Source organism: Microtus pennsylvanicus, chromosome 1 (assembly GCF_037038515.1).
Source record: "Microtus pennsylvanicus isolate mMicPen1 chromosome 1, mMicPen1.hap1, whole genome shotgun sequence".
NCBI lineage: Eukaryota > Metazoa > Chordata > Mammalia > Rodentia > Cricetidae > Microtus > Microtus pennsylvanicus.
This window is the reverse complement of record NC_134579.1, coordinates 208,045,717-208,063,089: the sequence shown is the minus strand read 5'-3', so window position 1 is coordinate 208,063,089 and position 17,373 is coordinate 208,045,717. Positions and strand designations below refer to the sequence as shown.

The 17,373-nt window shown below is 39.7% G+C and overlaps 1 protein-coding gene across 2 annotated transcripts in view; it reads right to left on the bottom strand.

The window, feature by feature from the left end:
- Oprm1 (opioid receptor mu 1) overlaps positions 1-15,706 on the bottom strand; it is a 59,380-nt gene extending 43,674 nt beyond the window's left edge. For both annotated transcript variants that reach the window (XM_075950138.1, XM_075950133.1), the window contains exon 1: positions 15,159-15,706. In XM_075950138.1, the coding sequence (XP_075806253.1) occupies positions 15,159-15,442 (284 nt within the window). In that variant the 5' untranslated portion in view covers positions 15,443-15,706. The remainder of the gene's footprint in view (positions 1-15,158) is intronic.
- Between the last annotated feature and the right edge of the window lie 1,667 nt (positions 15,707-17,373).

The following is a 17,373-nucleotide window of genomic DNA, read 5'->3' as shown; positions in this document are numbered from 1 at the left end:
ATAACCTGCCCAGAGTCTCAGCATTGCCATCTCAGTAGGGAGGCACAGACACAAAACATGATAAAAAGGTTTACCTTTCTATTTAATCAGGTAGACACTTTAGCAAAATTCTTGAGTGAACTTGTTACTATTCTTTCAAATAGATTTTTTAAAGACATACTTGCAGATTTGATTCTTCCAGATTCAACTTCCGTTAGTCACTCTCAGCTTCTACACACTCTCTCCATGGGTGTTCTTGGATCGTGAAGTGTGGTGATAAAAAGGCCAATCTTCCACAGATCAGAATCCCCATTTCAATTTGATTGTTGAAAATATCTTTCCAAACCAAGCCATGACAACTTCTTTTATAAGAATTTTACTTTCAAAATATTTATTTAATTACTTTTAATTATGTGAATGCATGCGTGTCTGTGTGTGGGTAGGTGCGTGTGAGTGTAGGAAGACCCACAAAAGCCAAATACATCAGATATTCTGGAATTGGAGATACTTTCACCTACCCAGCATGGGTACTGGGAACCCAACTAGGGTCCTCAGAGCAGCAAATGCTCTTAACCACTGAATCCTCTCTCCAGCCCCAAGAACTTTGCTTTGGAGAATTCCAGAATTTTAGTCATTAGCTGCTTAGGAGAAGCCCTCTAAACATTGCTCTGTTTTTTCACTTCTTTTTTTTTTCTTGACAGTGCTAGGAATTGAACCCAAGGCCACATAGTTGACTGCCAAACTTCCTACTGATGTGGGAGTGTCATAGATCAATCTGTTGATTTCATTGGTTAAGCAATAAAGAAACTGCTAGGCCCATTTGATAGGCCCACCCTTAGGTGGGTGGAGTAAACAGAACAGAAGGCTGAAAGAAAGAAGCTGAGTCAGTGAGTCGCCATGATTTCCCCACTCCAGGCAGATGCAGGTTAAGATCATTCCTGGTAAGCCAGCTCGTGGGCTACATAGATTATAAGAAATGGGCTAGTCCAGGTGCGAGAGTTAGCCGAGAAAATGCTAGATATAATGGGCCAAGCGGTATTTAAAAGAATACAGTTTCCGTGTAATTATTTCGGGGCATAAGCTAAGCTAGCCATGTGGGCGGCCGGGGTGCCAGGAAGCAGCCCCACCGCTCCTACTACAACATCCTACCACGGAATTGTATCCTCAGCCCAGCACTGTTATTTTCAGGAACCAGAAATAGGACACTGAAAAGCAAAGGATTAAAAAATTATTACAGCATTAACACAATAAAATCTGGTTAGTAATGTATATATAGTATACCTACATGTATATTCATTTATATATATTTATATATAATATAATTTATAAATGAATATACATGTAGATATACTATAACATGAATAAAAAAAGAACCAGAAAGATTAAATATTAAATATAAGCAGACACGGAAGAACTAAATGCAAGTAAGGGATCGAAGTTATGAAAGTGGAGATTAAGCTAATTGGTCCCCTAGTTCCAGTTTTTTTTTTTTTGGTCAGGGGATGGATAAGTGCACAAAATACATTTGATAGTAAACTGTAAAATCTAACATAAAGCTATACAGTTTCAATTTCAAGTATCAATTCTAACTATAGAAGTTACTTAATTATATAGACTTTTACAAATTTTTGTTTTAAAATAATAAACTTTATAAAATTAACTAAAACATTAAAATAAATCAGTGCATTGAAATAGTTCAGCTGTATTACACCCCTTGATCCGCTGGGTTTTAAATACAAGACTGGAAATGTAAGAAAGGCAGTCTCTGTCCTTTAGAAACTTGTTCTCACCAAGTAGGAAATTTCTGTGGTGTGTAGGTGTGTGGACATGCACACACACAGGCCTTAAATGTAAGTATGGAAAAAAGAGGTAGATCTTTGGTGTGGGAAGTCTTGTATATGTGTTGCTTTTATTGGTTAGTGAATAAAGAGACTGCATTTGTCTGTGATAGAGCAGAATAGAGCTAGGCAGAGAAAACTAAACTGAATGCTGGGAGAAAGAAAGCAGAGTCAGAGAGATGCCATGTAGACACCAGAGGGAAAAGGCATGAGCTGCCAGCTGGAACCTGGCCAGAAGGCCACAAGCCACATGGTAAAATATAAAATAATGGAAATGGGTTAATTCTAGATGTAAGAACTAACTAGCAATACGCTCAAGCTATTGGCCAAGTGGTGATTTAAATAATAGAGTTTCTGAGTGATTATTTCAGGGGTCTGGGCAGCTGGGAAATGAACAAGCAGCCTCTAACAACCGATCTTGCTGAATAATAGATCTACAAAGCTGAGCCCAGCACAGTGACTGTTTCCTCATTGTTTATTGACATGAGTATTAGCTTTGCTGTTCACATATATGAAATGCTGGCAGCAGGAATGTATAGAAGTGTTTTCAGATCAAAGTTGAGCTTTGGCATCTAAAAGCCCACAAACAATTAATGGATTCTATTTTCCCAAGCTGAAAGGAAACTCAGACTCAGATAATTAGACCTAGTTAGCCTAAGATAAAAGGTTAAGGGACAATGTCACAGGGAGAAGGAAAGAAGCCCTGCAGATGCAGACTTGTACGGGGTCAGATTGCCCACATCCTCCATTCCTGACTTCTGTGAAGCAGGGTCTACCAGGAACAGAACAGTCACCAATAAGTTGTTACTTAAGAAATATTCTGGGAAGACAGAAATGAAGAGAATATACCAGGCAGACATCCAAGTGAGCCCTCAACAGCTGGCTTGCACATCCGTCCTCAACACAGTAGAATGTAGCACTTTTAAAGATGGAAAAGTTAAGTGTCATATATAATTTTGCTCAAATATTAGTTCCATCAATTTTTTTTTGCCAGACAGATTTGAACCTAATAAATTTGTCACCCTTGAAGATTGGGAAATGTTACTATTTTCCTTAAACTCTTGATATAAGTCTGGGATTGTTTAAAGCAATAGAGTAATTTAGGATGGCTCGCAGAAATCTAGGGTATAGTAGTGTTCAGAAAATTCTAATAATGGAGGCAGTGATGATGATGATGATGATGATGATGATGATGATGATGATGGTGGTACCCAATGGATTTAGTTTCAATATTGTATATACTTTTCTGGAGGACAGATTTCTAGGGAGCACATGCTTTCTCTTCTTCATTTTTATCTTTCTGGACTTGTATTTATGATTGCTTTATATCCACTAAAGCACTGTTTTTTATTGTCCTAACATGGCTTCTAGATGTTGCTCATGTGTACTAAAGATAATATGTATACTGATCCATGATTTCTCTAAAACCACAACTCTTTCCAAAGGGTTACTTTGAGCAACTATCCTTCTAAAATGTTTTAAGCCTTTGGTTCTATGATTTTGCCTATTCTAGCTAGAATGTTAATCAATACATTGTATTTTGTGTGTCAACCTAGCATCTAAATCTGTGTGGGGGTAAAAATGTAGCAGGTGCACTGGGGCACATTGGATTTGTCATTGTTCCAGAGCCAGAACATATATATATATATATATATATATATATATATATATATATATATATAATATATATAAATAAATATAAAAAATATATTTAATATATTTTTGACAGGGTTTCTCTGTAGCTTTGGAGCTAGCTCTTGTATACCAGGATGGCCTAAACTTACAGAGATCCACTTGCCTTTGCCTCTCAAGTGCTGGGATTAAAGGCATGTACCACCACCATCCAGCCAGAGCTTTTAATTTTAATATCTTAGAAGACATGTTCTTATGTCAAACACATTTTGAAGGTGTTTGAATGCAAAGGCATGCAAAGGGTATGCTAATTCTTTGCTTCATGTGCTTTGATTTGCTGAGAGAACAGTGCTGGTGAAATGGTTCATCTTTTTCCTAAGACTGCATTTTGGAGGAAAGGAAGGATGCCATCTAATTCGGCCACTCCGAGTTAAATCTGGTACATCAAAGAGAGTGCTTTGTTCATAGTTAGTGCTCAACAGACATAATGACTATGTTTAATCCTCTTTAACATCACTCTATGCGTTAGTTGCTTTTCTGTGGCTATAATAAAATTCCATAACCAAGGCAACTTATAGAAGGAAGAATTTACTGGGGGTACTTATGGTTCCAGAGGGACAATTGTGGGGAAATAGCAGGCATAGAAGCTGGAGCACACTGCTGAGAGCTCATCAAACATGTACAAGGGAGAGAAAGAGCAGAGAGACAGACAGAGAATGGAATGGTTCAAAGAAACCCTCAGTGACATGGCTCCTTCAGTAAGACCGAATCTTCTAAACTTACCTGGAGAGTGCCATCAAGTAGGGACAAAGTATTCAAACATCTGAGCCTTTGGAGGCAATCTTGTTTAAACCACCATAATCTGGTCAACAATTTCTACCTGGTGTGGCCTCATGCACTAGTAATGCCAGTACTGAGGAAGGGTAGCAGGAGGATCAGGAGTTCAAGGTCATCCTTGAATTACAAAGAGAATTTGAAGCCAGCCTTGGCTACAAACCCTTAAGCCCTACACCATTTTCTTCCCTAATTATAGTTACATTATGTGAGAACTCCATTATTCAATATAGTGAAGACTTTAAAGGCCTCACAATTTTAAGGTACCAACTTTAATCCTTAGATATATGTTTTATTTTACAAAGGGGTTAATTTTACCTTCTTTTTTCATTAGAAGAAAAAAATATCTTAGAAGGCTCTTCATTAGTGTCATCTGCTTTTAATAGTCACTTATTTTAGCAACCGTAGCTCATCATAGGACGCAAACTCTCATTTAATTTCACTCAATCCATGTGCTTTCCTTTTCAGAGCTGATGGGGGATGAATGAGAAAAAAACGACGTCAGTAATAATTCTTCTTTATTCTTCTTGGCAAGCACAACCAGGTGCGGATGTTCAGGTTTTACTGCTGGCAACATTTTTCAATTAACATTTAATCTTCCCCCACAGAAAGTTCAACCTCACACTGGCATGGAACCCAGCATTTCAGCGGAAGAATGTTGAGAAACAAAGCCATCCCTTCCATCGCTCTGCTGCTCCTCGCTGTCTTCATTCTGAGAGGGCACAGTGTGCCCTAAGGGCATTATTCCCTACCACACTTAGTGCTTTCTTTATTTATAGGGGCTGCTGCCTTGATTTTGGCAGTTGATAGACACTATTTTCAAGTCTTGGAATAATCCATTATCCAGGCGTTTGGAATAAACACACAGGCAGAGTCACAGAACCTCCACTACCTCAGAGAAACAAGTAGACAGATGTTTCTGTCCTGCCAGGTCCCACAGCCACTGAGTTCTAGAGAAATCACACAGAGGTCTACATTAATTATAAACTTATTGGACTAGTATATCGGCTTCTTATTAACTCTTATAACTTATATTAGCCCATAATTCTTGTCTGTGTTAGCCACATGGCTTGGTACCTTTTTCTGTGAGGCAATCACACCTTGCTTACTCTGTATCTGGCTTTCTCTCTTTCCAAGTGACAACTGCAGACTGAAACTTCCCCTTTCCCAGAATTCTCATTGCCCTGCCTCTACTTCTTTTTGTTTGTTTGTCCAAGAAAAATAGGGGAAGTGCTGTGGGACAATGGTCTGTACCTTGCCACTTGAATTGTAAATAAATGCTGATTGGCCAGTAGCCAAGCAGGAAGTATGGGGGGGGGCAACCAGGCAGGAAGTAGAGGCAGGGCAAGGAGAATAGGAGAATTTTGGGAACAAAAAAGAGTCAGTCTGCAGTTGTCTCCCAGAAAGTGGGATAGAAACAGAGCAAGCAAGATGTGACTGCCTTGCCAAAAAGGGTACCAAGCTACGAGGCTAACACAGACAAGAATTATGGGCTAATATAAGTTATAAGAGTTAATAAGAAGCCTGAGATATTAGGCCAGTTAGTTTGTAATTAATGTAGACCTCTGTGTGAGGTTTCTGGGACTGATCAGTTGTGGGACCAGGCAGAACAGAAACCCCAGTCAAAAGAAACACTCCATCTTTTGACCTATTTGCCTTTGATTAGAGAATCAGACTCAACAAAAGTCAGGGTGACTCTTCATTGGGATGAAGTTTGAAATGCCTAAATTTCCATGTGCAGAGTTATAGGTCTAAGTAATTTCTTTTGACTCAGATGAACAAGTCTTGGGAAAATAAGGGTTTCCTCTTATGTTGTTGTATGTGTAACTCAGTTTCCATCTGGAGTCATTTCTGACTTAAAAAAGTCATTTGAGTTCAACTTGCCTGCTCTTCTTTTTCTTATAACCTTGAAGGTTATTAGAGACTTCTGATTTAGCCTGTGAGAAAAGAACACTCTATCTAGTAGGTAGTATACTGCTGACACAAACCTCAGACACATCAAGATAGAAAGTAAGGCTGCTTTTGAGCAGCAAACGCATGTTGGAGAGGAGGCTACTCACTCAAGGACAGGAATGATCTTGTAGTTGGATATTGACTGACAGTCTGTGTTGTGCTTTGTTCTGATTTTGTATATAAGCAAGTTCTGAAATAAACTCTGGGCTGTTTGGCTGCTTCGGCATAGACCAGACATACCTCCTGATTCTACCCTGTCTTCTGTTTCTTCTGACTTTTCTTTGGCCTTGAGGATCCCCTATCCGGGAACCCTAATTGACCTTGTAGGAGCAGGTTCCTGCATGTTGTCATGACTTATTTTTCAGTGCCATACAAACTGAAAAGTAAAATATTTAAATATCAAATTATCTAATCTTGGTTTGATATTTTTGGAGACAGTTTCTAAGTCAGGCCTGGAACTCATCAGGCAGCCCAAGCTGGTATTAAATTCATGACAAATTTTGTCCAAAAATTTGGTTTTTATTTCCCCACCCCCTCTGAATTGATTAGGGAATATGAAAGGATTCATCAACAGGGAACCAAATGCATAATCTACCTGCAGAATTTCTTCACTTCAGCAAGGTGGGTTTGGGGTGACCCATTGCCTTGAGGAAGAGTTAATAGGAAGGGCAAGAAGAACGATCATAGTGATACTCATGTAGTACTTTGCTTCGTTTCTATAGGCCAAAATGGAAATCTACAGATGAAAGCATTTTAATGAATAAAAAATGTGTTCTAATGCAAGAAAAGGGCTCTGGATGCATGTCACTGTGCTAATCATGATGGCCTGTGTCCTGTGGGGTTGGAGTGTGAAGAAGTTCAGAAGCAATCAACAAGTCTTTTCACTCTTGCAGAGCGCTTCAGAGGAAGCAAAGATTTTTACTATAGAATGAGTTTTGATCTGAAATTCATATGGGATTGAATATGGTTAGTATTCTTCACAAAACACTAATAGGATTCCAGTAGCTTGGGTAGGTAGCTGGTATAACCATTCAACAATGGGCAGAAGTTCAGGCACATCTTTTTGGTACAGGGTTAGCATTCCATCTACTACGTCTATTCTGAAGAGAACTGCTGGGTCTTATTTAAGGAAAAAATTACAACCTCTTGGGCTTTAACTCTCCTGGATTTAATTTACTAATTACATTATACACAGCCTCCTAGAGGTCCTTAAAATAGGACTCAATTTCTTATTCACAAGACCAGCAAGGTGGACCAGACTGGAGCAGTAGGAGCTTGGATGCACATTGGAAGCATGGAAGAGCTTTAACATGCTAATTCCCATACCAGTTCTCAGAGATTGTAAATTAATTAGCCCTCTATGGCAGTTCCTCTCCTCATCCTCCTCCCTACTCCTTCTCCCCACTTTTCTCATTCTTCTTTTCCTCCTCTTCTAAGTTATTTCAAAAAAGAGCTTCTTAGATAATGTTAACTTGTTTTGTACATTTTTAATTGATTTTTATTGAGCTTTACATTTTTCTCTGCTCCCCTCCCTGTCTCTCCCATGGTCCCCATGCTCCCAATTTACTCAGGAGATCTTGTCTTTTTTTACTTCCCATGTAGAGTAGACACATGTATGTTTCTCTTATTGTCCCTAAAGGGTCCTCATTATTGTCTAGGTTCTCTGGGATTATGAACTGTAGGCTGGTTTTCTTTGCTATATGTTTAAAATCCACTTATGAGTGACTACATTTGATGTTTGTCTTTCTGGGTCTGAGTTACTTTACTCAATATGATGTTTTCTAGATCCATCCATTTGCCTGCAAATCTCAAGATGCCATTATTTTTTTCTACTGTGTAGTACTCCATTGTGTAAACACATGGGAGAAACTTTATAGCTCTTCCAGAACAATGGTTCTCACTCCTAGTAACAAATTAACAAAAAGTTTCTCCCATGTGCTTAAAGATGTCATAAGGCTTTGTGCAATGAGTATGATGTTCCGTGGTTAGTTAAAAAAATTTTTTTTAAAATTCTTTTTATGTAGACTTGATTCCTTGCCAGAACTTAGATCTAGTTAGAATATTTGAGAATTTGTTTTTCATGGGCTCTATGTTGCCAGTTATAACTCTACTGAACCTTAGCTCTCTGTGCAGATTTTAGCCTGGTGGTCATCTGTCAAAGCTAAAGACCTGTGGTATCTATAAGGAGGTGTCCACTGGGAGCAACTGATCCAAACATCAATCATTTAGATGTGGGTGGATGGAATTGCATCAAGTCATGGACTCGGGAAGAAAGAGGATTTCAAACAATGCACACAAAACCATGGACAGAAGTCAGGTATCTCCCCCAGCCTCAAAACACTCAGGCCTCCTCTAATGATCTCTCTTCACCAGCTGGACAGGCTGAAATAAAGGAGTGACAGTGTTCTGAACAACTCTTGAGAACTATAGTTATCAAATGTTTTAAAACACAACTGTGTTACATAAGTCAGAAAGACAATAAATCAGCTTTTGTGTTTCAGACGTCTTAAACATGTTGATAGACTCATGGACCTCACTCTTCTCTGAGCATCTAAAAGTAGTTATTGGTTTATGAGGGAGAGGGAGACATTTCCTTCATTGGCAGCCACTTAAATGCTGCTAATGCTCGTGTAAGCAACATAAATGAAATCAATGCATCATTATAAAACAAACATGATAGTGGTGCTAGGTAGGAAGAAGGTGATCAGTGGGTGGAAGAAAGGAACAGAGGAGGGAAAGGGGCATATGATTGACATGCATTATGAAAAATGTCATATTGAAGTCCATTGTATGTATGAACAATATATATATATATAAAATTGTGGGGGAGCAGGGCTTAAATATTCATCTATCATGAAATAAATCAATTAAAAAAAACCTGAGTGACACCTAAAAGCTGTGAATGATCACCTGGATGTGTGTGGTGGGTTTAGCAAGGCTGCATTGCAGACATACATGTCATTGAGAATAGATTTCATATGTCGTAAGAAGTTAATATGAATTCACACATGACAATTTCAGTTATTCTCAAAAACCTCCAAGTGATTGGAGGTGAAAACGCTGTGCAAAAGCCTAGAAAATTTCCTGGAATCAAAAGAGCACAAAGGATATTTGAGAAAGGGAAACCTTTAGAAACCCTCTTAGCATTCACCCTTAATCACTAACCAAGGGTGGTCAGGGATGTTGGTAATCATTTGGACCAATGGAGAGATGAAAGAGAACCCAACATCAGCATCAATTCAGGAAAGGCAATGTTACCTTTCTGAACCATCTGTGGCAACTGTGCTGTGTGTTGAGTTACCTATTACTATTGTCACTTTATGAGCTTGAAAAATATGTTATTTCAACAAAATTCTTTGTCTCAATTATGAATATGGCAACTGCATGAATATAAAATTTTATACCTCTTTACCAGCCTTTGACTAATGAAGTCTTATGGACCAAATTTATCCAACCACTTCTTTTTATGATTTACTAGCAAAGCATGATTTTGTGTTAAGTGGTTGAAAAAAAATCAAAAGAAAAATATTTTTATGCAGATATATCCTCCAATATGGAAGTCCAAACTTCAGTGTGCATGTAAGTTTTATTGAGAGAGAATTGTTTCTATTTATTTGCATGATGTCTATGGTTTCTTCTAAGCTATTATCACAAAGCTCAGTCATTAGAACAGAAATTATTTGCTCATAGAAACAAAGCATTTACTTTCTAGCTTTTTATAAGAAATGCTGGATAATGTGGCTATCTACTCTTCATCCTCGTGTGTGTATCTGCGTGTTCCAAAGTGAGGGGAACCATACTTGGAGTAGTTTAAATTCAAATTTTACTTTATATAATGACACATTTAGGGAATTAAAATAACTTTCCAGATTGAATCTGTAACTGGCTATCCATTCCTACTGTTTTCAGTGTTGGAGAGAACAGACAGATTTTCAGACCTACAGTCATTAAATTGAAGTAGAGCCCTGATAAATGAACCATTAAAAACTAGAATAAATATTTTGTTGCTTAAAATGACTTCTAAAATTTACTAAATGTAGTTATCAAATCATTGTGATAGTGTAGCTATAGGCCAGCTACTATTTATTAGGTAATTGACCTCTTTATTTTAGAACTGCTTAGGAAATAAGGGGTAAGAATTCAGACAATGGAACTGAATCCTAAATTATGCTATCCAGACACTCTATGTTTCCATTACATAATTCTAATCTTACTGAACCCACTGTTTTTTATAAATATATGGAAACCCATTTAATTTTGACAGTTTTACTCTGATATACAAAATGAAAAATGCCACGTCTGTTTTTGAGTGTGTGTGGTGCGCTTTGATGTCTAGTGATGAAGCGATGAGGGAACTGTGGATATGCACCTTGTTTCACACTATTCTGTTTGATGGCAATGTACGGGCAAAGCATGGGACTCATCTGTGTGTGGTGAACTTCCTGCTGTGTGCAGTGCACCGCTGAACTTCTTGGTTTTCTTATTTGAGTCAGAGCATCCTGCATCTGTAGACTTAAGCAACTGCCCTTCAAAAGTATTTGGGAGATTTTGTACTGTACCCAGCCTGCACAGGCTTCTTTTCTTGTTGTTATTCCCTGAAAAGGGCAGTATGCCCTCAATTTGCACAGCATTTCCATTATATTAAGTTTATAAGCAAGCAAGATATGATTTAAAAACTCAAAGTTGAAGGCAAATAATGGACCATTTAATATGAAGGCTTGGGCTTGGTATTTACAGGAGTCCTAGGGCCAAACCCCTCTGGATGCCAAGAGTTGACACTATTTCCTCGAAATTTGCTATGTCTGCTGTCAATCCTTATTCCAGAAGGAAGCTATAGTGGATGCCTAACTGACATTATTTGGCCTTACAAAATGTACTTGTGGGCTTTTGTATCCATTTGAAAGCTCCTGTGGGTTTGTAGAGAACTGTGGATTACTTGAAGAGCCCTGTTTGTAAATTCCCAGGTGACTCCAAGGGAAGTGTTGTTCTGCCTCCGGGCTCTCCTACTGTGAGCCAGTGTCCCTTCTGAAGGCAAGGTTTTGCCTCATTTGTTTCTTTGTAGGTTTTGGTTATGATTCTGAAGTAGGCTAGCTAGGAATAGGGAAAAGAGAGGCAAACTACATGGTGACTGGAAGCGGCAACCACAGCTGAGTGTGTTGCAATTGCATAAACCAAGACTCTCCAGACTGGGACCAACACAATTGGCTAAGTCCCCCCCCCCCAACTGTTCTATCTCTTTTCAGTATGGTACCTTATTGCTAGTCTTCCAGAACTGGATGTTCCCATCATGCATCTGATGCAATGGCACAACTCAAGCTCCGTTTAAGGAGAGAAAAGTGTATTAAACCCTATTCCAGGAAAACCCCACCTCTTCCCTGGAATTCCTCACCTTATTTTATGAATAACCCTCCTGTCTATAAATGTTTATCTATAAGGCCAAATGGTCCAAAATGCCTGGTGCTGCTACATTCTCCTAAGAAGTCTTCACTTTCTCTTAGGGGCTTACTTTTGCTCTGTAAGGGGATTTCCTCCCTATATTAATCCCCCCCCCCCCGTGAATTACTTCTATGATCAGGAAGTGGGAAGCACTAGACAGAGGCACCACTTTGGTCTCTGAGACCTTCCTAGTCATCACTGGCTACAGAAACTTTGCTCTTTAAAAATGTCCTTGTGTACAGTGATAAAATGCTCTCTAGAACCCCAAACACAGAAAAACTGTTAAGTGCTGTATATAGAAAGTATATATGTTAGATTCTGTATAAACATAACTTCACACATGCACAATGGGCTGTGAGTTCAGTGGAAATCTATCTGTAATATGTATTAAACAGGACATCCTTTAAGGGAAACACATGTGGAATAGGTTTATGTATTGATTTGTTGGATAACGTTTTTCAACCAGAGGCCTACAGCAACACTATGGTAGTCATGGGGACTTTGCAGAGCGTAGCATGATGAACGATGAGAGCCACTGTACTCATTTCTTTTTACTTTTTTATTCCCATGGTGACTGTCACATTCTGGTCTCAATTCAAAGCTGATGGAGCTGTTTGTATTTATACATATATATGCACATCTCTGTGTGTATTTGAGCTGTGGATCTATCTACAATACTGATTCAGCTTTGGAGAAAATTGTGTGTGTGTGTGTGTGCATGCGTGTATGTGTGTTTGTATGAATAAAGCAGTTTCCCCCATTTTAAAACACAAAGTCTTCCTAGGTGATGGTTATCTATGATATTTCTATGAAGTCATGTTTGTATTTCACATCTTTGATCTAGAACAGAGCCCTCTTTTATTTCTTACATTCCTTAGAACAGAACTTTCTGAGAATGCTACTTAAGGTTTGCTCATCTAGGGTGTTGTGGAAATGATAAGGAGGACGGTCCTGAGAAAAGAGAAATTAATCATGTCTTCAGGGCTACAATTATTTTCGTTTCTGTTTTTGTTATAGTTATTTACGATTCACCCAATAGCCTCAGCTATTCTCGAAGATGCTACATTCATCTCTCGGGCAGTTCTAGCTATTCGGCTACTCAGTCACATTTGTTGCTTCAAGCAGGTAGATGTTAGTGAGCTGCTCTTGTTCCTTCATGGTCTGTACTTTCCTTTTGTAACAGAGTGACAGAGTCCCTGAGATTAGATGGGGCACTACAACCTCCAGACATCCAATTGAATATGCTCAGCTACCTAGGCACAGTCTCTTCAACCCACATATGCTTCTCTAGAACCTCATCTGTCACTGAACTGCCTATTTTTCTATTTCACGTACTTATTCTCGGAGGGTTATCTGCCAATGGAATTAAGCCCTTGTTCTGCCACAGGTGGGTGTTTGGGTTGACCTTTCAAATGGAACTGCTTTTGTCAGAACTTTCAGTACAGAGAAGAAAGCATAATGCCATGTTCTCAGTGAAAGACAGTGTCACCGTGTGTCTCCAAGTGAACGAGGGCAAGGTGAAGCCTTTGAAAGGAATCCACCCAGCCAGCAACCTCTTCAGCACTGGGAAAAGACCAAACTGTCAGCCTCAAGTAGTTCCTGTGATATTAGCTCTCTTTATAGAAAATAGAAGCCAGAGGGAATAAAAACGACGAAGACTCTGTGGGCTAATAAGGAGAAAGGACTCTTGAATGGTTTAGCAATTGTTTCACACTTTTAAAACCCAAGTGCCCACCCATAAATGGGGGGAATTTTGTTATTTCAGTATTATTACTGCAAACCAAGCTTTGTCTGTTGATCTAGCATCAGAATTAACTCAAATAATCAATTTCTATCCTGATAAACAGAAAATTTCATAAGCTAAGTGACATCCAAGGGTGTTGAACTAATTCATATCTTTTCTTGGGTAAACAATTGATTTTCTTTGTATTGGTTCACTTGTCTTGCATAGATGACCCCAGCCCATTCAGCTCTTTCATTTTATGATTCTGTGATTCTTTTTTTCCCCCTCTAGGAACAATGAGCACTATATTTTCCTTACTGAAAGTCATCTTTAAATTACAGCCTTAACTGTGGGATGAGACTGAGTTTTAATCTCTCTCATTCAAATCTCTGTTCTGAATTACAGAATGTAAATGTTTTAAAGCATAAATTCTCGTATTGATTTCCTTCCTGTATTTTTCCTTCTGCTATTAGCCTTCCTCTCAATAGATGGTGCTCTTTTCTCAGAGACATGTTTCTTACCCAAAGATCAGAGAAATCAGTTTTACTTTAAACAATCATTAATTAAAGAAATCAGACAAGCAATTTGCAGTACCTCGGGAACAAGAGCATAATGAGGGAAATGATACTTCAATGACTTGAGCGCTCTGTTGAAGCCTGAGACATGTGTGTTGAAGAGGTGAAGCAAATGCTGTAACTAAACATGAAAATGCCATGCTCATGATGCCACATAAGAAGGACTCAAATCAGGAGCCATTTTAAAGTACTGGGATATCCATCTACTTTAGCAAAAGTGGATAGATGAGTATTCCACATTCACAGGCAGGATTCGTGCATGTAACTCAATGCCAACACACCCAATATCACTCTCAGTGCCGAGACCTTGCTCAGTCTTTGCCAAATCCATCTAGAACACCCCGAACAACAGAAAGCAGACCTCAAACTCTTTGGAAGTAAGATTGAGAGAGTTTCCTCTCCAGACCATCCTGAACAATTGCCAGTAGTTCATAATGTTGCTGCTTTTATTATCACTAATTGACTCCCAGGTTTGCAAGTCCTGAAAAAATGGTTGTGCCCTGTAGATGCCCTGAGCTACCCAACAATTCCAAATGCCACTCAGGACTCCCTGAGCAGATCTGTAGGGAGAAAGTGCAAACTGGGCTAAAGATCACGACAGCATGCTTGCTATATCCAAGCCACCCTGCCCTGGAGAGCTGCAAGGAAAACTCCCTCCACCTGGGCTGGGGCAGTCTCAGGCTGGAAGAAGAGTAAGATAAGGACTCTCTGAACACCAGAGAATGGGTGGGGCTGTGGTCCAGCCTAAACCAGCAGGTCTAAGAAAGTTAGCAAGTTCCTTCATCTCTTTAACCTACTGAGACACCTCTGCCTTTCACTTAGGGAAAGCTAACTAGATTATTTTCCACAATTCACTGTTCTTGTAACTCATGCAGAGGGATGATTGATTCTAAGACATGCTTCAAAGACCCTCTTAGCTTAGAAGAAGATGGGGATCTAAGATGAAGCACCCCCCTCCCCCAGACAATATCTTAAAAGCTTTGCCCAAAGGAACTTTTTGGTTTTGGAATTTTGAACACTGCTTTATCAAGGGAGTGAGAAAAACCCAGAAAAGTAAAATTTCACACACAAACAGCAAGTGCTCTATTCAAGTCACCCCTTCTTGGCACCCTGTTTGCTTCTCTTCTGTCACTCACAGACTTTGTCTCCTTCCCCCCTGGTGGAGCTCAGGCTCAGGGCATTCCTTACCTGACAATCACATACATGACCAGGAAGTTTCCGAAGAGGCCCACTACGCACACGATAGAGTAGAGGGCCATGATGGTTATAGCTGTGACCATGGAAGGACTGCCAGGCGAAGAACACAGGCTGTCGCTCCCGCCAAGCCCGGTGCGGTTCAGACCACATGGATCGGACTGGTTGCCATCTACATGGGACAAATTGAGCCAGGAGGCAGGTGCTGGGGAGCAACTCCCTGGAGCCAAGGGGTCAGAACAGTCGCTGGTGTTCCCAGAGCCGACGCGGCTGTCCATGGTGCTGAAGGCCTGCTGCGGACTCGATGCGGGCAGTAACAGAGAGAACCAAGACTTTTTGGGTTTCACGATCCCCCAGCCTTTTCCTCTCGCAGCCGCCTCAGCTCCGTCAGTTTCTTACACAGACCAGCCCTGGCGGAACCAGAGAAGAGCGTCAGCCAGAAGGGAACGGCTGAGCGTCTGAGATTCTCCTCTACTTGCGTCCCCCTCCCACCTCAGAAGTACAGGGAGCCCTGTCCTTAGCATCCCAAAGCACTGTTCACTGTGTGGAAGGGAGGGAGCACGCTGTGAGGGATCCAGAGGCTGGAGAGGAGGGAGGAGAGAGAAGGGGTGGATTTTGCGCAAAGCAACTCTGAGAGTCAGTCTCCCCTGTCTTCATGCGCTTCCGAGCAAAACCAGTGTAAAGTGGGGTAGGAAGGGGCAGAAACAGGGACGTCACAGAGAAGGGTAAGAAGAGAGACAGTTAAGTTTCTTTGCAACGAGGATGCATAAGGTAGGGGATTCATATGCCTATTTTTCCAACATTTTCTTTTTTTCCTTTTCTAATCAGCCAGAAAAGTCACTGATCTGTTATAATCTCAACGACCCCTAGACCCCAGTACTCTTCCCACTCAACTCCCCAATGCAATTATTTGGGGATGGAGACCAACTATTGCTGCTTTACTTAGATCCCCATATCCGAAGCGAACATGTAACTCCAGTGTCTCACATTTTCAGCCCCACAAAGCTATTTAAAGCAACCATGGTCTCTCATTGATAAAGAGAAACTTGGTGAAGCAAGCCTGTTTCTTGTGCTCCTATACCCTCAATTTATCGTGGATCAGATGGCCCATTTGCAGCTGAATTTCTTTCGATGAAGCAGAGACATAAGAACATGTTACAGAAATGAGGGAGGAGGGGCGGTACCCAGTAAAATCCACTCATGAGTACACTGCCTCTCCTAGCTCCACTGTCATGGATCTGCTTAGAAAGATTTATACTTTAACTTTACACTTCCTCCATAGTCACATTGCCTGCTTCCAGAGAAAAGGCTACTGAACCAAGCAGAATTTTTTACCATTTTATTCTTTCTATTGTAGAGATTTCAAAAACAGTCTTGTGGCTCCTTTGAGCAAACAAGACCCCATAGGAATAAGGATTCACTTAAAGTTTTCGATCTTATGTCCAAGTTCACAGGTGCTTCTGAAAAAATAGAACACCTGATTAAATTGAACAGTAGTGCGTTTTCTTCTTTTCGTCCCTGTGTACACATATGTTTGTGCATACCCATAGTTGTTAATTATCAACATTGAAATTAAATGGGTTTGATTGGTTGTGGAAAGTTTAACTGTATTCTCATAGACTGTGGAGAGCAAGCTTAGAAGGAACATGTTATTTCAATTTTACTTTTGACCTTCATCTTGAAAGCAGATAACTCACAACTAAACTATTAGTCATAGACTTTTGGACAATGTTCAGTATTATTTTTACACTTTTCCATTAAACGGTATAATTTCAGCAGTAATGTAGATAAGGTTTCACAGTGGATGCTCAAATACCTGTAAATACATTCTCCTAGGAATAAATGTGTAGATTCATGTGGTTGAGCTAAAATCTGTGTGGGACTCATTCACCAGTTTCCTGTGAATTCACAGAACCATCCTCACTCCCTTCATGGGAAAGATAGGTCAGCACATGGAGACTATTGCTGACTTTTCTGTCAGATGGTTTTGTAATATAGTCCTGCCTGTCATCTCCAGTGGTGTTGAGTCTGAATATGTTGCTTTAACTTATTGAGTCATAATTTTCTTCTCAGAGTAAGAACCTGAACTTTATTCAATCATATGTTCTCATCTGAGATCAATATTTTTCTTCTATTTTTGATTCTTGTGCTTCACAGAGAGTAATTATCATCCTTCGATTACTACCGATGCAACATTTTATGAACACTA